The sequence below is a fragment of the Limanda limanda genome, chromosome 15, assembly GCF_963576545.1.
Source record: "Limanda limanda chromosome 15, fLimLim1.1, whole genome shotgun sequence".
In the NCBI taxonomy this organism is placed as follows: Eukaryota; Metazoa; Chordata; class Actinopteri; order Pleuronectiformes; family Pleuronectidae; genus Limanda; species Limanda limanda.
The window spans coordinates 7,285,675-7,309,113 of record NC_083650.1 but is presented as its reverse complement, the minus strand read 5'-3'; the positions used below and the strand labels follow the sequence as shown (position 1 = coordinate 7,309,113).

General features: G+C 41.6%; 1 protein-coding gene across 1 annotated transcript in view; it reads left to right on the top strand.

Annotated features, from left to right (window-relative positions):
- rgs7a (regulator of G protein signaling 7a) overlaps positions 1 to 23,439 on the top strand; it is a 43,835-nt gene that overhangs the window by 8,034 nt on the left and 12,362 nt on the right. The window contains exons 3-4 of the mRNA XM_061087354.1: positions 18,068 to 18,164; positions 21,235 to 21,285. Of these exons, the coding sequence (XP_060943337.1) occupies positions 18,068 to 18,164; positions 21,235 to 21,285 (148 nt within the window). The remainder of the gene's footprint in view (positions 1 to 18,067; positions 18,165 to 21,234; positions 21,286 to 23,439) is intronic.

The window sequence follows — 23,439 nt, the reverse complement described above, 5'->3', positions numbered from 1 at the left end:
GTTTGTTTCTTCTGCTGTGACATAAATCAGATAAATTGGATATTTACTGTAAAAAACTGTAATGTCAACATGTGCTGGTTTAATGTTTGCAGTGCAGACACCATTTGGATTGTGAACCATCAGTTTTAATAAATGATCCATTATGAGAAATAACGCAACCGACCTAATATCTTATTATTTTTTTCTAATGTCAGTGCTTCTCGAATCAATAATTAAAATCCACTGAAGCGTTCTGCCAAAGAAAAATAAAATAATTGGACGGACGCTTTTCTCCAAACAACCGCTGCATATTTCAAGGCAGCCTCAAAATCGTTGCCAGAGCTAAAATCATATTTGCACGTCAAGCGCCTTCAAAAGTAAACAGAAATAAGAAATCGTGTTATCTTCTCTGCGGAGGATCTCATGCATTACCTCCCCTCTCCTCCATGTGTGTTGGCAGCTCGAGGCAGGAAGAATATTGTCTCTCTGCAAAACATCCTTTCCCTCCTCTGTCTCTCCCTCTGCGCGTCTGTCTGTCTCTCTGCGTCTAGACCTGTGGAAATATGTCTGTGTGTCCCAAGCCTCTCTGTGTGTCTCATGCTCCGGTTGTTCGCACTTTGCCCTTTTTCCGTTTCCATCTCTTTTATCCCCTCACTCTCCTCACTCTCCCCTCCCACGCTCGCGGCCTCCTTTGTTCAGTTTCGGGTCTTTGATGTTTTCTCATATACTCGCACTATCACACTAACTTTTCTCCCTTTGCCTCGCCTGCACCCTACCTGACACACGTGCACTCTCTATCTACACCCCCCCACCCCCGGCTCCTGCCCCAGCCGCCCTCCTCTTCCTTCTCCTCCCCTGTGTTTTGTTCCCTACCTGTGAAGCAACCCTCCACCTCTATCTCGCCGTCCCCTCCTCTCACATCGCTTGCCTCTCTTTGAAGTCATTAGCGCACAAGTCAAAGCCCATGCCACTCCAGTCAGCTTTTATCATCACAGGAGAGGAATGGATTTAGACCCTGCCAGAGCACAGTCATCTCTCCTCCTGTGTGAAATGATTCACGTGTGACTCATTGCTTTATTGGGAACTCTCTCCCTCTCTAAACACACAACCATTGGATGTGGCATTCTCTATCCAAAATGACTGTAACTGTAACCGAGAGAGCCGGCCTGACGGTCCCACTGCAGCTCAGCGCCTCTCTCTTCAAAACGAGGAGCCGCTCTCCCAGAAGCAATCACGTCTCAGTGATTAGCTGCCGCGACTTTGTACCGTTGCACCAATCCAGTACTGACTAAATAATACAACTCCAACCCATGCACGTCTTCATCTGCCAAACAGACAGACACACCTTTGTCAAAAATAAAACCTGTGACCTCTCAACCTATCACTGCGGCTGACACACACAAACACACACACACACACACACACACACACACACACACGCTCAGCTTGATGGTTGCAGTGTTCTGAGCTGCTTCCACCTGCAGCCCACTGAGGCTCACAGCTTCACACCATTAGTTCAGCTTAGCAGGCTCAGTCATCCACAGTGCAGCCCGGTGTATAAACCTCAGGCGCCATCTTGACTGAACCGGCTGCTGCCTCCTCTTCTCGTCTGGTTCCTTCCACTGCTGAGGGTTGCAACCATAAAGATTTCAAGCCATAAACAAAATGCACGCAGCTTTAATAGGCCGACTGTATACATAAGTGCACCTATATCAAACAATAAAGCCTCAGCAGAGTTCCCTAATAATGTTGTTCAAGTCAAGCAAACTTTAAATTCTACACGTAGCTGCATTCTACATATATAAATATAGATGAGATCTGTTAATGCCCGGACGTAAATAAAAGATTAAAAATGTGGGGTTTAAGTATCTTATGCAATCTGGAAGCAAACGCTAAGCAGCCAATGTTATTTCCATATATTTTAGCATTTGATGGATGTAAATTAGGATCTGTGTGGAGAAAAATTGGCCTCATTAGATGAAATCGAGTTCTGTCTTTCGTGTCCGGGGTGGAGATGTAAACAAGATGATGAATCCCTGCTATTCTGGTATGTTGGCAATGGAAACGCATATTAATTCCCCATTTCATTTGAATGCACGTTGTTAGGATGAGAGCTGTTTTTAGGCACGTTGGCGGCTATACTACTTTTATCGAGACTGAAATATCTCACTCCAGTTTAGATGGAATTGCCGTGAAAGTTTGCAGAGGCGTTCACGATCTACAGAGGAAGACGTGTTATCCCACTGATTTTATTTTAGTCATCAGTTCAAACATTTAAACTTCTCTAATACTTCAGTTAATGACAAAATAACTGCAAAGCTAATGGCATTCCCATCTGGCTGAGCTGTACTTGGTACTTTCCACCTGCTTGTATTCCTAAGGAAAGCATTAAGAGGTGAACAAGGCAGCTAGCTTCTCTCCTTCTCATGTTTGAAGTGGACCTCTAACAAAGCGCTCTTTTCAGGATTGATGTGGCCAATATCTTCAAGGAAACTCTTGTCCCACTGCTTTTGTTTCAATTCCTCACCTTGAGGGCCATTTTATTCCTGATTCCACGACTCCTGACTCCTGGCAATAGCGTCTGATTTGTTAATTGAGAGGTGACATCACTGCGTTTAGACGATCATGTCCAGAATGGTTGTGCTTTCTCCTGCCCTCCATTATGTTGGTGCTGCGGTGGCTGGTGGCGGTTTTATCGGGATCCCCATGACAACCACACCAGCAGCCTGTCAAGTGCTATTATCTCAAACACTTCAAGAATGTGTCCAACACAGCCTGAGCTGAGCGGCAGAATGTGTGTACATGTGTGCGTTCTGTGTTTCTGTGCGTGTCACTGTGTATGAGTGAGCAAACATTTACACGCTTTTAAGGGCGCTGCTCCGTCTGGTGAGTGCAGTGGCTGAGTTTACGCTTCTGTCACCAGAGCATTTATTTTCCAACTACACAAATATAAGGATGAAAAACTCTTGGATCACCAGACCTGAGAAATTAATGTTATTTCATATTTTCTTTCACTGTGTTGCTTCTTGATATGTTTATGCCGAAGATATAAAGATAAAATATAGTGTGTTTTTACTCCTAACCCTTTTTTTCAAGTTCCAAGTCAGGCTTGAAATCAAAATGCCAAACATGATGAGACCAGCTTCGTAAATGTCACCATTTGCAGATTTCCCTCATCTTAATATTAATGTGAATTGCATTTCTGTGGGCTTTAGACCATTTATCGGACCTAACAAAAGACTTGATATTAGGAGGCTGGGAATTGTAAAGGGCATTTTCACAGTCCTCAGATTCTTTAGAAAAATAAGATCATCAATTAATCAAGAAATCACAGATAACTGATGATGAAAACACTCGTTTAGTTGAAGCATTAATCACGTATCCAGTTCTGTTATTACATTTAAGTTTGTACCTATGATGTTACTTTTTGACCAAATTTGTTTGTTCATGACTCAGGTCAAAGAGTAAATTTACACCAGACTGGGATCCACTGCCTCTCTGTGGCTAGAAGTTAGATTTCTGTGGCATCTGTAACCACGCCCATTTATAGTGATGTCACTGTGTACTGACCCACCCTGAAGTACACGTCTGCATATCTGCAGCAAGGCAAGAATTGAAACCTCAATATTTTTACTCATTTCAATCTTTTTACTAATGTTATTTTGTTGTTTAATTTTACTTGAATAAAAGATATAATTACATGATTCACCAGTGATAAATAAAACATAGCGTGTATTAGATTCTCTGCACAGCCTGTATATCAGTGACTGGATATAGTAAGTAGTGTTTCTCATCTACCAGTACAAGGCCAGCCCACATCTCCTTCTTGATGCCTGTGCTGGACAAAGAATAAAACGTGTTATCTAAGCCAGAGCTCAGTAGAAAAAAAGAAGGCGAGCTTGGATCTAACAATGCATTAGGATATGGCGGGAAGGGTCTCTATTCTTTGCAACAGACTGATTTGATTTGTTGATATTAGCTTCCCTTGGCTTCAATATTAGAATCTGTTGCACAGGAAAAGCTGGTATACTGAGGCAGGGGACAGAGGAAATGACAGGGTGAGGATGAACGGGAATGATTTGAATCCCCAGATTTAAAAAAAAGTCACTAGACCAAGTCACTCGATGCATATGGGGTTAGATTTGGCTGAAATATCAAACCACACCATTACACACAGCTGTTTGCAGGATGCAGAGGGATGAGGTGATGTATGGTGATTCACATTCTGACCCCATGGGTAAACCGTCCCTGGCGAAAAAGATCGAGAATAGTTTATAGAAAAAGCCAATTTTCTACCTGAACATCTCTTTTAAGTGTTTTAGGCAATAAAGAGGCAGCAATATTAAAATAAGACCATTTTATAACCAGTTAAAAAAAACCCTGTAGGGGCTACAAATAAATCGGTGGGGTCCTCTGAGTCAAATTGTGAAAAGTCTTTGGAAGACACCATGACCTGGATGACTGGGAACCTTCAGATACACCTTAGTGATAATAATGATTGGTTTATAATAAATTTAGCACATCAAGTGTGGTACTGTTGCTTTCCACTCATCTGCGTGAGGCATTAGCATATTTACGGATTCTACCTGCTGATGGTCGCTTTGAAAGGTTCAACAATCGTCCATCATCTTCACTGCTCCGGCGGTTCAAGTGTCTCTTACGTCAAACACTCGCTCCTCATCGGTTTATCATCTATCCTGACTGATGTGTCCTCTGAGGTGTGCACGTGTGTGTGCATGTGTGTGTGTGTGTGTGTGTGTCCTGTCAGACACCCAGTCCTTGTCTTGTCTCTGTTGTGCAGACAGGAGAAAGCAGAAGAATGTCAGCCTGCCAGAATCCAGCTGCTTCTCTCTTATTGGTATTCAGGTCACACCGAGCCGTCCTGAGTGTCTGTTGCACGTGCCAAGGAGGAATGTGGGAAACGAGGGGATGGAGAGAGGAGGAGAAGAGGAGAGAGGCCCCATCTCTCTCATGTTATCTGGACCTAAAAATAGACAGCATCCTCCCTTCTTTTCTATTCCCAGAGCATCCATGTTTCCATACTCAGCCTCCCTCTCTGTTTTCCTCTCATTCATCTCCTCTTCCTCTCCGTTCCTCTGTTTGGTGTAAGTAAACATGCTCTCTGGTGCCCAATGATAAGACTCCTTAAACTTAATAACAGACAGTTTGGCCACTAACAGCCTTAACGAAGGAATAGCTATGGGGGTGATGCAGGATTCCAATGGCCAGACTGCACTGTTTAACCACCAACAGTCAGAGCACGATTCTTATAGCTCCTAAATGAAAAATCCCTCTGTGTAATCACTGCATGATATTTTAAAACCAATCTTTATGGAATTATGGATTGGATGTAACCGGTGCACGACTGATTAATAGAGCATCCATGTGTACACCATAATCTTTCAGCAATCAAAAACTTTTGCACAGTACATCTGAAAGTGATGCTGCTTTCCACCTCCTTTATCTGCTAATTTATGATAGCATGCTGTTTGAGTGATGAAATCATGGTAGGTGGGCAGGAGGGATATTGGCTTTCAGTGGATTATGTTCTAGCACATGGCCAACCTTGGCTTAGTCATCCCGCCCACTGCCCGCCCACCAAGAAGATGAGAGTGAGAGAGAGAGAGTGTGAACGTGAGAGAGAGGCCTTGCCCTCGGAAAACTATCCCACCACCACCACCAGTACCAGCATTAGCAGCAGCAGCCAGGAACAGGAGATCATAGTACGTAGTCTTAGAAATAGACAGAAATCAGTGTCTGCAAAACAGAGCCAGCTGAAGGTGGAGACAGAGGAATAAAGAAGGTTTTACTGCAAGATTATTGTGCCGACATGGACCAGAAACTGACAGTGCAATGTGAGTAGTGGTGGGAGTAAAACAAAGAAGAAGACAGCACTGACACTGAAGTAATAAAGGGAACAAGTGTGTGTGTGTGTGTGTGTGTGTGTGTGTGTGTGTGTGTGTGTGCGTGTGTGTGTGTGTGTGTGTGTGTGTGTGGGTGTGTGTGTGTGTGTGTGTGTGTGTGTGTGTGTGTGTTTGAAAGTGCGTGTTTGTGAATGTGGGTTCATGGATTCAATGCCCTGAGTCACGTCTGTCAGAAAAAAGCACAGCATTTATTTATCTCTTACCAACGTGTTATTGTCGACCTTGACACTCACACAATCAGACTATCACTTATCAGTATCAGTGTAATTTATTTAATCTTCAGTTACGACAACCTTCCATTAATACTCAACACTAACACTATCAGTAGATAAGGCTGCATGCAAGACACATACGATTAACAATCCATACTAGAGAGAATTGCCGTAAAGGATCAAGACAGTAATATGTACACAGTATTGTATTATTGTAATTTAAATAATATTTATGGTTGCGAGTATTCACATTTAAATAAATCTCTTCTCTGATGAACGTTCCACTGTGTTCTCTGCTCAGTCACTGACTCGTCTACCTGCTGTTTGTTGCAGAAGTAGCAAACAATAAATAAGTTTCTTTTCTTTTTTTTTAGACAGCTGCCTGCTTTGGCTTCAAAACGAAACTGATTAAATTAATGAGAAGGAAACAAAACAATGAAGTTCTACTCAAACTGAAACTGAGCTGAAATATGACGATGGCTGTGGGTTTTTCTCCATGCAACCCTTTCCAATCCCATGTAGACATGATCCACTGCCATACAAATTACTAATGCTGCCTTATTGTGAATAAATATAATTGTTTATAACTTTACTTTTCATAGTAAAAGTATTAGATTTAAAGTTCTTTTATCACAGCATTAACCAAAGACAGAAATCTGAACTGCAGTCGGTTTTTAAACAAGTAAACAACAGTAAACAAGCCCAGTTCTTTTCGATCAGAGAAACACATTCACAGCTGCACCAGCAAAGTTCAAACATTTGTATTAGTCATGAAAAACAAAAACAGATGAAGCAGAGAACAGCACTTCCTGTTTGTGTCAGCACCATTCAGTCGTATATATTCAAATATCAAATCCTTAAGGGTCTATTGTTAAAATAAAAGGGTATTTGCTTCATGTCAGCGTCAAATACAATGATGGGTTTGTATTTTACTTTCTAAATAGTCATCACATAGATGTTTAACTTGAAAATGAATTTGAAAATAAGACTATACGCAGTTATTCCATAACGTTTGTGAAAACGTTCTGTGGTTGCATAAAACATGAAATGACAGAAACCTACCGGCTGGCAATTCAAAACAAGAACTGCATTAACTGCAGCAGTGTTAAATGGGGATAAATGCCCGTGCTTCATTTTGTTTCTTTCCGGGGAGCAGGCATAGGCGGCTGTTTACCTCTCATCCATGAGTCAAGGCTCGCCTCTTTCTGCCTATAGCAGAGGGTCGTCCCTGGGGGAGGGTGATGTTCAGGAGTCAGGGGAAATATTGAGCATCCTTCTGCAGCCAAGCACCGGGGATGATGATTCTCTGGGGGTGCAGGCATGAGGAGAGAGGACGTGTGTTCTTAAAAGCTGCAGAAGTTGACAGGGAAACACTGCGAAGGAGGACTCAGTGAAAGTATCTGTGGCAACCATCTGGAAAGCATTTAAATAAAATAGTGTTAATACCATCTGCCCATCAAACCAGATGACAACACTGCGCATCTGCTTCTGCACAGGAATTCTGTAGCAATGTGTTTTTATCGTGAGATGAAGACGCAACACCAACCAAGTAGTCTGTTTTATAAAAAAAGGCATTTAATGATATTGGAGCTGCAAAGGAGATGGATGAGTGATAAGATAACTGCAAAGTGAAACTATAATAATCCAGCAAATACAAGATTGTTGATCGGCCAATGTCATGCAGATTTACTCTTTGCTGATTGCTGTCTGCACGGATTAGCTCGGGACAGACATCAAGACGACTGAACAACAGACGACTGACAGGTCTCTGCTTCAGTCCCACATCAACATCGATCTTTCCTATGGCAACACTCGCTCGGCCGGGATTTGGTCTTTGTCTGCCTGGGAAGAACACCAGTTGTTCACTGCAGCAGTTTTTAATAAATTAGAAGCCGGTCGTTCATTATGCAGTTGCAGTATCTCATCTTGTTTTGCCTTCAGCAGGACGTTTATATATTTGTTGTGGGTAAAGGGACTTTAACACAATCGACTGAAATCTTCCGGCAGAAGAACATTAAGAGATGTGACGTTAAAAGATTATGAGTTCTATCACATCTGCACTTTATCAATTGTTTTTTATGTCACAACCTAGACAGTGTGTTGCTGCTGCAGGAAAACAGCAGAGGAGATGATTTATGGGCCCGAGACTAAAGGTCAGTGTTGTCCAACAACATCTGAAGACAAATAAAAGAAATGAGAAATGAAAGAAGTGAGATTAAAAGAGAAGCTCAAATTACTTCCTATTTTCCCCTCTGGACCTGGTGAGGATGAATCTTTAATAACTTCAACCACCATCAGTTACATCTAGTCATGCAGCTTTAAATGTTTCTTTATATTTTATACTTTGTTCCTATTGTGTATTATTTGACAGCCCAAAGCAACAACGATTTATTGAGCAACATTTGAGGTTCCAGACCTTATGAGTGGGCTCCTGTTTAGTTCATCTTGTACATGTGCTCAGGGATGACATGACACATATTCCTGCCGATGATATTACAGTATTGTGCTGATCTACAGGTGATGGCAACATGTCAAGACGTGCAGCATCTTTCAGATTAGGCAGAATATTAGAAGACTGTGAGCAACCAAACACCAATTTAAAAATTCTGGAAGATATCTTAGCACTTAGAATTACAATCATTAAACATTGAGGATACAAACAATGTGTTTAATTGACCATGCTGTGAGTAAACTAGCATTTTGTTTGTTTGCAAGAAATCTCCACAGGGCTACAGATCCAAACAATACAGTAATCAGTTTTAAATTTTTAAAATTTCAAGTGTATTACATTTATTTCAAATCACTGAAGTATTAAATTGTTATGATTTTAGAAAAAGGATGCTGCATATTCTGCTCATGTTCAGGTTTCATTTGTTTTATTACCGTGGAGGTTTACGCGCTCTAATGTTCAGAAAACACATTCAGCAAAGGACAGTATGATTACTGACAGTATGATTAGGGTCATTGCTGCAGCTCCTCTTTTCAGCTTCTGACTGAAACACTTTATGTTTTAGCTCCTGTCCCTTTAAGCCCCCCTTCCCCTCCCAATATAGCCCAGTCTGCTCTGATTGGCCAGGTTGGACCACTCTGTTGTGATTGGTCACTTCCAGCACATGTAGGAAATGTAAGCTTCTGCTCTCGCTTTTCCACCGACAAGGCGTTTCTGGAGCTTCCGTGTTTTCTCTGGTGAGGAAGAGCTGTAATATCTCTCTCCTTGAAGTCAGTGACATCACACAAGGCATCTCAGATCTATTTGTTTCCTACGAACATCAGTCTCACTTTCCGCAATTGCAAATCCGACCAAATTGAGATTAGGTCATTATGAGTCCCTCACTCCCACCTCGAGGATCGTTTCAGTCGACGACATTCAGAATCGTCCAGATAAACCGACGTCTGCAGTAAGACCAACATCTGTCCTTCATGATAATACTGCAACTAAACCCTGACGCCACTGGAAAAAGAGTGTTTTCTAGTGGCGTCAGTCCTCCATTATGGAAATGATGGATCCAGCAGTACACCACCAACTGGTACATTATGAAACACATTAATGGTATTAGGTGTGAAGCGAGAGAGAGAGGAGGCGCCGGAGAGGAATAATTTTCCTCTAAAAAATTCATAGTTTGCTGCAAAGATAAAGACGAGAGCTGCAAATGGCAGAGAGGAATGCTACCTCCTCAGGTTCTTATAAGCAAAGTGCGATGTTTTTGCAAATGACATATAATGAAGAACAAAAATGACAGGGGGAACAAATGTGCCGAGTGAGAGAGCATCCTGGAGTGTGAAACTGTGAAGTGACATTCCAAGAAACAGATGCTCTCGTCTGACTGATGGCTCAATGGATCTTGATTGTGTGCACGGCGACTGTGGCGATGAATGCAACCGAAAGGAAAAAGCCTTATCGAGCACCGAACTGCAGATGCTGTTAAACGGCTAATCACTGGTTTGCAGAGTCTGCCTGCAGCATGGAGAAATAAACATTGTGTTTGGATGGGAGTAATTGCCTTCTCTGCAGACAGTGTTGTCACCTGGACATCTGCTGCTCGTGCTCTCTGACCCGGCCCGCTGTGAAGCAGGCTGCTGTCCGATCCGCGTGTGAGAAGTCAGCGTCGACACGACTCCGGGGAATTGAACGGGCAAAAGGGAAAAAATAAGGGAAGAAAAATGCATAAATAAGCAGGCGTGAGTATTGAGGGGAAGAAAATACAAATCAATTTTACATAGGATGGATTAGAAATCAGGACGTTTGCGTGTGAGCAAAGCAAACAGAGCATGACCATCTGTTGCCGGGGCGAAGGGAAGAGTTGCTGTTTTTTTTTTGCCCTCTCACTTTCCTCCCGTCAGTTTGTTGGTGATAACTAACTCTGCAGCAGTCCAAAATAATACTGTGGAATCATAACAATAATAATATTACACGATGTACCCCACACACACACACACACACACACACACACACACACACACACACACACACACAAACACACACACACACACACACACACACACACACACACACACACACAAACACAGTGTATCGTGCAGCTAATAGATGAACAAATGATTAAATTCTAAGTAAACAAAGTGTTATTTTAAGTGATGGCAACAAAGGTAAAAGAACATAAAACCAAATCCCATCTTCTGATCCCCTTTAGACAAAATCTTCCTCTGTCTCTCAGCCCTGTCTCTGACCCCTCCCCCTCGGCACCACCCCCACAGCCACCTTCTTTTCTTTCTCTCTTATGAATGAGCGATGGCAGGCTGCCAAAGATGTCCTTGTGATAGTGGTCGCGGGCCGTGTTGCTGTGGTAACTCGGAAGCGGTAACCTCGGAGAGACTTAAGATTCATGGCATCTATTCAACAACCTTGTCAGCGTGCGCTCGGTAACTTCCCTCACCTATCTGCAGGGTAATTATCATTTCCAATGCCCCAAGCGGTGCAGTGCTTTACAGGTGCAGCCTGGAACGTCTGAATAACTTTGAGTGTATTCCAGTGTTTTCAGTTTCGTGTCAGCGAACAGGAGCCAGTTAGCAGAGTGAATGGGTTTACTGTTTAATCTGGTGCAGCACTTGTGCTTGTTCTTTTTTATTATTTGACATATAAAGTGTTTATTCTGACTCAATTATGAGTGCCCTGCAATATAATTGGTTGGTTGCAGTTGAGTGTTATTATGACCTGGGGTTGGATTTCTAGTGCACTATCTGCTGCTAATAATTAAATTGATGATTGATACTTAGAAATAAAAATAATTTTTTATTTTATTTTGGGTGTGTAATCCTGGGAATGTTTTCTGCCTCCACACAGTTTTTGTCTCATTAGTTTTGTAAATTTATTTCAATACTCACTCATTCAGTAAACGTCCTGATCTTATATGTGGGCCTCTCTAACAGAGGGCGACTGTACAAAGCATTGAGTCAAAAGAACATTATTCTTCATCACATGTTTGTGTCGTAATACGTTCATATAGGACCCAAGGTTGACCTATAGGAGCCCAGACAGATAAAAACTGGAGGAATAAACTAAATAAACAAAACAGGCCTGTATCATAAGAAAGCAAACAGTACTCATAAGACAGTATAATGTTTGACCAATGAGGACATTACATTACTGTGAAAACAAAGTCAACTGGTTCATTAATTTTCTCTGTGTAAATCGAAGGACTTCTATGTACTTTATTAAAACGTTAAAACACAACAACATCAGATCAGCCTGTCTACCAATCGATGTCAAGTATAGGTAGAAGCAGCAAACATAGGTTCAAGGTTCAAGGATCAAGGCGTCTTTATTTTCCCTGAGGGGCAGAATGATGACATGAATGACGACAGGACGTATGTTTGTCACACAGAGGTCAAAGGTCTCCTCTCTTAATTGAGATGTGAAAACCTAAATCAAATGTAAACAATGTTAGACACAAATCTTGGTTTGGACTGGTGTAAAACACTTGTATTGATCATTAGCTTTATCTTGGACTGAATATCCGTCTTCTAGCCTGTAGAATAAATTTGTGCCGCTTTTAAGTTGAAGCCTTGCATGTTCTACTTCAGAAATATAATGGCTGATTTGCCTGTCATGCATTGTATCTACTGCTGTGCAATACAATGATAAGTCTTTCACTCTCTTTTAATATTTGAATTATTTAACTCAATAATTGTTGTGAAAATGTTCCCGTTTAATTATTCAAAAGCTGCTTCACGGTGCCAGACATGTTTCTGTAACTGCTGTCAGGTATATGATTGATGTGTTTGTATATAAGAGCTCGATACAATGCCCATGTAAAGTGCTCTTGTTTAACAAAGGGCCGTTGTGGTATGAATGCCTCTGGTCATGTTATCTCCCTCGTGTTTGGTAGTAAATGAGCAGTTGACCTCGACGTTCCTCAGTGGGGTCTAGGAGCGCGTCCATTCATCATCTGCTTGTTTGTGTGTGTTTAATGTCTCGTGAAAAAGAGAAGAGAAGAAGAGAAGAAGAGAAAGTCTTTCACCCGCTCATAAGCACTCGTCTGTCTTCAGAGATTTACAGCTTATATAAGAACGGATAATCTAATTACGGCAGTTTGAGTTAATCAAGCGCTGCGATTTCTCCTCCTCACCTAAATCTAGGTCACCGCCGCCGAAGAGGAACGGAGACATTCGAATATGTCACCTTTGTACAGAGGGAGGCAGGGAACCTTGTCGATCAAAGATCAAATAACATCGAGAGGTAACTCGATCAAAAGCTGCACCGGGGGGGCAATACTTTCAGACACAGTTTGTGGGGCCTACGTGTCCCACTCTTATCCCCCAAAAGCATGGCATGAAGAACATGGTGTTTTTGGACCTGCTTTATATGCTAATGCACCGGGTTGTCTGGAAGACATACGTGATTCATTTCGTGGTGACTTAGCGTTTCCCTGCGAGTTAGTGCAGCTGCAAAACCTCTGAGTGCTTTTATTATCACAGTATTGATCCTATTAAAAATTACTGACCCCAGTTCTGATATGTGTAATGTATTTTAATGTAAAAAACCACGGCTGGTTTTTGAAGGCAGAAATGAAGTGTGAAATTTTATCGCTCAGCCTCCACCGCAGGTTCGGCCTTGTTCACGGAGCCGAGGTCTGCGGCTCAGAAGGAACCGAGATCAGACAACTGCAAAGACGGTTATATCTGGTGGAGCTGCCATGTGTAGCCACAGGGTCTGTTCAGGCTCCCCTGCTCCGCCTCAGGAAGCCAGACACGAGCTCTGCTGCTCACCTATTTTGATAATGCACATTATAAAATATAATCATCTCCACCTTCGCGGTTCATAAGCTTTCAGACAGTGTGTGTGTGTGTGTGTGTGTGTGAGTGCATCCTGCCCCTTGCTCTGTTTGCACGGTGACTGATAGTTGCTGTGTTTTCGGTGCATCCTGTAATGATGGGACTATCTCTGCTGTTCCTCTGCGTGTGTGGATGTTTGCGTTCCCCTCTGTAATGTACGATGTTGAGCTGGGAGGAATATCTGTTCTCCCCCATGTAGACACACTCGTCCACAGATAACACTGTCGAGGTAATACCGTTCTGCCTGCACATCTGATGCAGTACAGCACTCACCCATCACAGCACAGGAGGGAGGAGGAAGAGGCGAGAGGAAGAGGGAAAGGAGGAGAAGATGGAGAATAGAGGAGCTTTTAATTTCCCCAGCAGCACAGTTAGTTAGTCTGTCAACACAGACAGACAGAAACTGGAATTAACTCGGTATGAATTTCCAACAGGAAGACAAGCTGCATTTCAGAGAGTGTGCAGGCCTCCAAGTTTTGTCAGTGGACGTCATGGCAACATTTCTCTTTATTAAAGCGCATCTTTATGGATTATTTAGTCTCAAATAAATTCTGATCTTTCTTAAAGGATTTAGAGCTCAAAGGTAAGCATGTTGAATAATACAAATAAGAAGTCCTTTAATAGTAATTTGCAATATAAAAAATGAATGGAATTAGACCAATATATACAGTGTTAAGATATGTGAGAGAATATGTATAGTGAATGTTTTGCGTTTATATTGCACAGACAGATGATTATGGCACAGGGAATATTGCACAGTTGAGAAGTGTAACAGTGCAGGTGCAAGCTTTGGAGTTCATTGCATCCTGAGAAATTAGTTCTATCTTAGAAATCTAGGTCAACACTACAAACTACAGCCTGTAGACTGTGCAGCACAATCAACAACAAGAACAACCCCCCCTGCTTGCAGCTCAATTCAGGTGTCGAAGGTTGTTCAATGGTAATAATGAGCCACATTTCTTCACCTGCATCAGTGAGCCCACCAAGGTCTCTATCGTAACATCACTGAACTCCAACTAAATAAAAGCTCTCAGGCTCAATCATGGTGTTTATTTATTTTATTCACAGGTACACATTGGGGAAGGATCTTATTTGAACAACTATTCACTTTTGTCTGTCGCAAAATGTGCTCGAGTGAACCAATTCCACCTTTCCACATTCTACTGTTGCTACCGAGGCAGCAAAACAGTTTTCCAGCCTCCCCTTTTTTTTATTATCCTTCCATTGGCTGTCTTAGGATATTGAAAAAAAATGGTGTTGTTCCCTTTTAAAAACCTCCCACCTTCCTGGTGTGCTCGGGATAGAAGCTTTCAAATAACCGGGCCTTTTATCGGCTCCTTTTTCCTCGAAAAAGCCTGTCAAATAAGTGGACTTATGGTGCACTTAACAGCGCCTAAAAAGAAATCTAAGAGGCCAGGATTGATTTACAAACCCGGTTTGAAATGTTACTTTCCTCCCAACGTTGCTTCAGAACATGGTGATTGCACCCTGAGTGCCCTCGGTGATTGTCTTTGAAGTGCTCGGAGCCGTGCGTCGAAGCCCACTATGCGCTGATATCTGGAGCCTCTGTTAGTCACTTCATATGTACTGAGTCCTGTGCCATCATTATTCAATGATTCACACTGTGCAGCCAAAACACTCCCTCTTATCTGTTAAGGGGCTGATGCAGTCAGACGGCTCTATGTGGGTGTATGGGTGGATGGGTGGGGGACAGAGAAGAAGAGAGGGACAGGGAGAGGGAGGGAGAGAGAGAGAGAGAGAAAGAGAGAGAGACAGAGAGAGAGAGAGAGAGAGAGAGACTTGCTCTCCCTCTCTCTTTTGGGAACCGACTTTCCTCTCTTCCTCTCTTCCTCTCAACATGAGGCCAGAGAGCATCCTGACTTCAAGAGCTTTAGATCCCGAATATTCACGCTGGTGGCATTTCACCATGTGTAGGCGGTGAGGGTTTTGCAGAGATAGGAGCGAGTGTGTGAAGTATCGATCACTGCCGCCGTTGTCCTCGTTTGCTCTGAGTCTCACGGTGCCAGCAGACTCTCAGAGAACGATAGAGAGACTCAGATGCCGGGAGGAGGCTGCCGTTATAAGCCATACTTATTCAACTGGGATGAGCTCAACACAATTAGGATTAATTTAGAGACATATGTTTGAAAAACAACAAAAGGAGTGATGCACACAGCACATAAAAGTAGGCCACGCGAGCACTGGAGATTTCTGCTTTGCTGCTTTTTTTTTTACCAGCCTGAAGAGTGATTCTAATACTGGGAGGATTTTTGTATTTAATTTTAGCACCGACTTCCTGTCTCACTTTCCCCTCGAATTGTTGAGGAACACCAGAGACGGATTCAGACGTTTGATATTCAACTGTCAAATGTCAACATTCCCTGAAGTTCAACAGCCTCCATCCATTATGATGTGATGAAATATCCTAAGTCTGTCTGAGCTGCACCCTTCAACCTGCCTCCCATTAAATCTTCTCACATTTACAAAGTGCATATTTCAAATATCAATTTGTTTTCTCTTGGCCTTTCAACTTTCCTCCAGCAGCTCTCACAGTAGCTGCCTGTGCTCCATCATTGTCAGTTGGGCTGCGATCACTAACTGGGAGGATTTTTAGCTCCGGGGTGTTTGACTAGCTAAAAGCTTTCTTACAAGCTCGTGAAAGTGCCAAACCCAAGTAATCGCATATTTACATATCGAACCCAGCATTTTATTTTCCATAATCAGAACTGTTCCTTATTCACCACTTCTTCTTGCCACAGAGTTTTATTTTCGCCCACACAAAAGCTCCATTTGTTACAAAATGGAACTGGCTGCTTTAAAATTTTGTGTTGCCTTTCCAAGATGAGATCCACTGATAATGTGTGTATATGTTTGTGTGTGTATTACACAAACATGGAGGAGAAACAGAACAACGGGTGGAGATCCATTGGGTCAGACCTGTGAGAACAACCTATCACAACTTTCCTACACAAGGTTACGATTGGTTTTATGTTTGGAGTAATTGGAGAAAAGAAGATTATTTTAAACATAACGTACAACTATACAGTGGTAATATCTTTAGTCGTGTAGGCATTTGGCTCTTTCCAGATGAGGCTCCTCAGGGATCTTTCTTGGTTTCCTGCATGTTAACATTTTATGAACATGTTTTTGATTTGAAAAAATTGCCTACATTTTGTACAAAATACAAATCGTCATATTGCTGTAAATTTGTGGCAAAATGGTTTGTCTTATTTTGAATACTGGTGGATTTTAGAGAACTATCTGCAACTTCTCGAATCTGAATAAACTGATGTTATTATTTCTGTCAGCATGTTAAAAATAAGTCTTACTATCATTTGTCACCTACAGTGGATTCATTCTTATCGGTTTACTTTTTATAGAGAGGGGTAATTCAATTGAGCAACAAATTCAATACATTTTACAACTGTGTACTCAGCCAGAAAACCAATTTCCCATTTATTGTGTCGGTTCACTGTGGTGTTAAGAATAGATATTAAGAGTTTATTGAGGGAAACATTTGCTTGATTAAAAGATTAATAAGGTCAAGCACCCCCATTACAGAAGCAAGCATCACTGTATATCATAATAACACTGCCATTGAAAGGAAGCAGTCAGAAATGTTCTAATTCTACATATAGTGGCTTCAATGGGTTGAATGAGACTGTTTACCAACCTTGATCGTTTTGAAGTAAAGACACTGACAAACAATTTCACCTTAATTAATTAAATCTGCCAGCCCATGATCATTTCTTTTCAGATTAATCTCGGCGTAAAAGCTCCAAATTGATGTGTTATTTCTCTGTTAAATTACACAGACAGAATTACCTCAACATTTTGTGTGCCTGTTTCACATATCAGTGTGTTGCCGGGCAATTAAAGTTTGCGTAGATATTTCCATGTGTATATTTTTACACCGAGGAAGGGGTTTAGAGAGATCGCTTGGCATCTGATCTGGCTGCTGCACGGTATCGGGGCCTTGCTCTGCTCTCTGCTTCGCTCCCTTCTGTGTGTTCTTGGAAACGTTGCTGCCTTGTGCTGCTCTGCCAGGCCCTTGAGACAACTCCCAGTACATTTGAGTCCCAGTGACGCTCGCAAATGTTTGTGTGTTTGCATGTGTGCCCGTTTGTGTCTTATCGACCATGCATGTCATCGCTTTGTGCAGCTTTTGGTTTGAATTTGCAGCTCCGTCAAAGCCGAACACGAAGCATTTTCGTGACACGAAAATGCTTCGTGGACACGATGTGTTTTGACTTTGAAGCGACAAACATTTATCTTCTCCGCTCCGCAAGATTTTGTGCGTGTGGCTGTTTGGGGACACAGATATATTGTGATGGATAATAACTAGAAACCTCATTGCTAGGCTTCCAAAATTCAATTTGTGTGCTGCAGAACTCAATGAGTGCAGCTTACTGGCAGTTTCCTGTGATAAATGACACAAATCACAAGGATTTGTCAAAAAGAGGCTGAAATCTGACAGCAGACACTGTTAGTCGCCAACTTACTTGCCTCACTTTCCCCTGGAGACATGGCCGTTTGTATCTGTTTACGTCTCTCTGGGCTGCACACACACCACCACCACCACTTTCTAAGGCAAGTTCATGGAAAGAGCTCACCCTCTCTGTTCCTCTCTCCCCCCTTTTCATCTCTCCCTGTGCTGTCCAGATGGAGGAGGTAATAGCCCACATGCAAGATGAGAAAAATGGCATCCCCATCCGAACGGTGAAAAGTTTTCTTACCAAGATCCCCAGTGTTTTTTCAGGTAAGTCTCTTCTCCTCTATTCTATTATATTCTCTTCTCCTGTCCTGTCCTGTCCTCTCTTCTCTTCTCTTCTCTTCTCTTCTCTTCTCTTCTCTTCTCTTCTCTTCTCTTCTCTTCTCTTCTCTTCTCTTCTCTTCTCTTCTCTTCTCTTCTCTTCTCTTCTCTTCTCTTCTCTTCTCCCACACACTAAGTACCCAACTACACTGTTCATGCCAAACAAAACACTGAAAGTATTTGGAGAGTTGTCCATTTTGCATTTCATCTCGGCAGTGCTGGTGTCAAGAGGATCATGTTGGATTTTTCGAGCTGTGCAACCTAATAGATAAGATTCATGCTGGAGTGATACTCTATAAGAGATGAGCTCAGTTAAACACTGCATTTAAAAGCTAGACAGCGCTCAGCCATCGATGTAATTTTTTACTGCATAGGAATATAAAAATAAACAATGCCCTGTAAGTGCTCTATATGCACTTACTGTATTAAACTTAAAGTACTACAGCATCATTTCAAAAGCCTATGTCAGCTAATAAAAGTTAGAGCTCTTAACAAAGCATAGTGTATTAAACAGCTACAGATCAATAGAGCATCAAAGTCCTGATAAGACATTAAACATTTATACAAGTCTACTTATAAATTAGTAATCCGAATCCTTAATGTAGTTGTTAGATTTGTCATATAACGTCTTCTTCCTGTCAACTGTGCACAAACGTGCACATCTCTTAGGATGCATTTGAATCAGGGACCACCACTGGTTGCTATCACTGCTAATAAGTGTGTAGCCTGTCACAACACGGGACATGTCCTGGATCTTTTGACATGTTTGCTTAGAACGTTAAAAAAGAAGAGTGGCAGTGAATTGCACCAATGCATCAGCACACATATAGATTTAAATGGCTAAATTTAGCTGTGGTGACGTTGGTGGAACAATGACGACTGCTTTGGGCATCTAAAGAGCAGCTGATGCACAGGTCGTCTCTGATGCCAAGTCTGCTACACAGTGTGAGTTTGTCTTTAGCAAAACAAACAGCGTCAGACAATATTGATCAATGATTTTACACCTGGCCAAAGCAACATCAGCTCGGATCCTGTCCTGTCTTTTTTTGTCAGATATTTTCGAATCAGTGCAGGAAACATGAACGCTGTCACGAACATCCCAGAATGCAACAGATGGCGTTTGTATGTAGCCCTGCTTTGCACATACTGTTCAGTACATACATTTACAACTACAATACTATACTAGAATATCCTAATAGTGTCTAATACATCGCAAACACAACCGTCACAGTATATTTCAATGTGTGATAGCTGGACTGAACCTCCCCCACACCTCACAGCTCCCCTGCAGTCTCTCAGGCTGTAACAAGGACAACGGCCCTCTGTAGCTTCCCCTCTGTGAACACTGCCACTTGGCCAAACCGTAAACAACAATGTTACCAATGCAGGTTTCTGTGACTAGTTTCTCCTCTGCACCAATTAGACCCACAAATTTGACAAAATACATTAATCTCTACAATTTCCATTTTCCATTGTTTTCCCTGAGCTTTCTGAGAATTATTTAAAAACAATTTGCATGAATATCTAACTAACATTTATTGTTAATATCTACATGTGCATACTCATACAGTTGTGTTGTTTGTGTCTATTGTGGAATTTTCTTTATAGCATTAAGTGAGAAACAAAAACGTAGCTAAGAAGCAACGCTGTCATCCTCATTTTATTTCCATTGTTTTTACGACTATTCGTTGTTTTTTTTCAACTCTTCAAGGATTTTGCTACTGTGATTTAAGCAAACCTCTAAATGTTTTAAGTAAATTTCATTCATTACATACTTTTATTCATGCATCCTCTCTATTTGAAGTATTCCTTTGCAGTTCTATATGCTGCCCTTTGCTGCAGCAATTATCGAATATGTGCCCTCACTGGGATCATTAGGATTTGATCTTATTGTTTATCACTTTGTTTTTATTATTGTTACATTATAAGACACACAGACACACACACACACACACAGACACACACACACACACACACACACACACACACACACACACACACACACACACACACACACACACACACACACACACACTAATCTATGGTCATGTTACTAATCAATTCTGAGAACAGCCTTGTTACATGATTACATTACACATCTCATTAAAGCTCTATCTTAGAAAGTGGGTCATCTTTGATAGTGTGAAAATGGGGTTGTATTAATGATGTCAATCCATGGAAAATCTCATTTGACTATGGGGGCACTAAACAGAAAGTGGGTACAGTGATAGAGAAATGCAGAGACAAACCACAGACGGACGCATGAATTCCCTCATATCTCCATTTCACACCTTTCTCCCCCGGCCTGCTGTGGCTCTGTCTCCTCGACACACCTTCACCTGTCAGCCTGACAGACAGTAATAGTAACTCAGTATATATATATTTAGCCAAAGTGCCAAAGTCTCATGTTGCGGCGAGGTGTGAAAATGCCCGGGGGGACGGAGGGAACTGTTTTTCTGAGATGTGAAAATGATTAAGTTGCATCCTCAAATGGAAAATAGCAAAAGGTGATTTACTAGTCATGTCTAGACATTTGCCTAAAATACTTTTTGATGACTACACTGTGTCATTTTAAAACAATGATGCAGTGTCCTGTCTCAATCGTTTTCCTTTTATTTGATAGTGCTGGATATGTCAAACATGACGCACGGACCTACTAAATAAAAAATGGCAACTGCAATATCTGTGCTGTCACAGAGTCCTACACATTGTGTTGTTACCATAAACTAGGGATGCTTAATTATGTCTTTACACCTCTCTGGTAATTTATAAAAGAAAAGAGCTGGCTCGGAGAGGATGTCAGAAAATAATATTTGGTAATGGATTACCATTACCCACCCACGTGGTGCAAGGTGAGAGGAATTGGTATGCATTGTGATGATAGCGGGTGGTGGGTAGAGTTAACAGGGCCATTGTTTTCTCTTTCATTTGCATATATATGCAGAAAATGTCTCGGCCCCCTGTGAATACATCAGCTATTTGGTAATTCATATTCATCTGCTTTCTCTGGTTTCAGGCTCTGAAATTGTTCAGTGGATGATCAAGAATCTGGACATCGAAGATCAAGGTAAAGGAGCCGATCAGTATTGATCTTTGGGACAGTTCAGGGTTTGGGAGATGATTTGTGATCAGATGTTGGAGCTGCAGAAGTGGAAGTCACATAGCTCATTGAGGCTTTAGAGGACATGATACAAATATCCTGACATTCATTGCTACTTACATTTTCCAACATCATCACCCCAGTGTACAAAATAACACCCACAAATCAAGAACTTAGAATCATTCAGAATTTACTCCATAGTGGTCTCTGCATCCGTTGATACATTTTCCAAAGGAATTGCTAATAACAAATTCTGACAAATTACTTTCCTAATTTCTTAAAGATGTCAATGGTTTAAAATGTACAATAAGTAACTTCATGCACTATGGGCGTGTCAATCAAAACAATAACAAAATACCTACTTTGATGACATCATGGGATCATGGGAGTTGTTGTCCTTACCACCTTTCTTGTCCCAATATCTTGGGACGCTAGGGGACCCTGTGTGATTGCAGCTTTAGGGACAGAACGTGCAGAGAACAACAATGAATAATTATGATTCATGACTAAGGCACCGATACAAACAGACGAAGAAAAAAACAGGCAACTGGTTAGCAGCATGTTTTTCATTTGTCATACTTAAAGACCATGAATCAAATTGGGGATTTCTCTGGCATGATATATATAACATAGGTCTACTTGTTTGAATGCATTTAAATGAAGATTCGTTAAATGTTATATCTTTAACAAATATAGGCTAAAATATGGCTTACGTTGTAACTCACACCCAACTCACTGACTGTCGCAGCATATAATTGATGTTTATATCATCCCAACATTTTTTTGTAATACACATTTATAGTCCACACTGAAAGAAAGAACCCCCCCCCCCCCCCTCCTCTGTGCCTCTGTGGAACCTGCGTGAAAGTGTCCACAGCTCTGCTTCTCCTTTGATCTGTCTTTTTGTGTCCTTCAGCCACATCAAACTGTGCAATTCTTGTTCTTATTTTTCCTCTTTTCTTTCCCTCCTGACTTTTTTTTCCCATTCCACTGCGATGAAGTAGAACCAGCGTGTCTGGAGGCGCTCGCCAGATCATTAGTTGAGCCTTTCACTGCACATAAAATAACTTAAGAGTTGGCAGGTTTGAGCTGTGATAAATGTGGAAAGTAAAAAACGGTTTGCTTGCTTGAGTTACAGATAAACAGAAGCACGGTTAACACATTTTTAAAGTTCTGTAGGTGTGTGTTTACTGCTGTTATTGCAGTGTTTACATGTGTGTGTGTGCACATTCATCCAGTGTTTTCCTGCTCTAGTGTGTATCCTCAGTGTTGCACAATCGAGTTCGAAGTGGTGACATTGCCTATTGTGCACTTAGCTGACTCAGAATTCCTTTGTGTGGTTCCATTTGTATGCAAGGATCTTCCTATCGGTTTGTGTGTGTGTGGGTCTGTCTGTGTGAGTGTGCGTCCCTTCCTGAGGGAGTGTTTGTGTGATTATGTGTCATTACCTAGAGCATATTTACATGTATAGTGCTCTAATTTGTGTCACCTGCAATTTTCTAAATTAAAATTGTCAAAAGCTGCAGTTTTATATCTGTTACCCGAGCAGATGTTCTCTGTCCTTTAAGATTTTATTCTATTGCACTTTTTTTTTGTTGCAAACAGATACCGAACCCGCTGTCAGTTGCCCTGCGGTGTTGAACACAACACAGCGTTGTGCAAAGCGACGTGACTCTTCGCACCGAGCAGCTCCTGGCGGGGCTGACAAAACACGGCAAAGTGAAATGCAATTAATTTGGTTCACAGCACGGTAGCAGCATGTTTATTATATAAAGGCAGATTAGTTTATATCAAAGATGACTGGGGATTTAGAGTGTTTTTGCCAAATGCATGCAACGAATAATATACAGACGCCCTCCAGATGAACCCATTATCGTTCCATTGGGCAATCTCTGCAGCGCCTCAATCCTATTTCCATCCAATGCTACATTATATTAGCCAATGCAAATTTCGGCCTGCAAAGCTCTTCTCAAAAGTTTCATGACGTCTCAGGGGGATGTTTAAGAAGTCGGTTTTGCACTTATCACGTTTAACAATAATACTTTCATTACAATTCAGACCAGTACAGATTATCGCCAGTCATTGTTCTTCCAGAGACAATTGGTTTGGCAGGCAGATTTG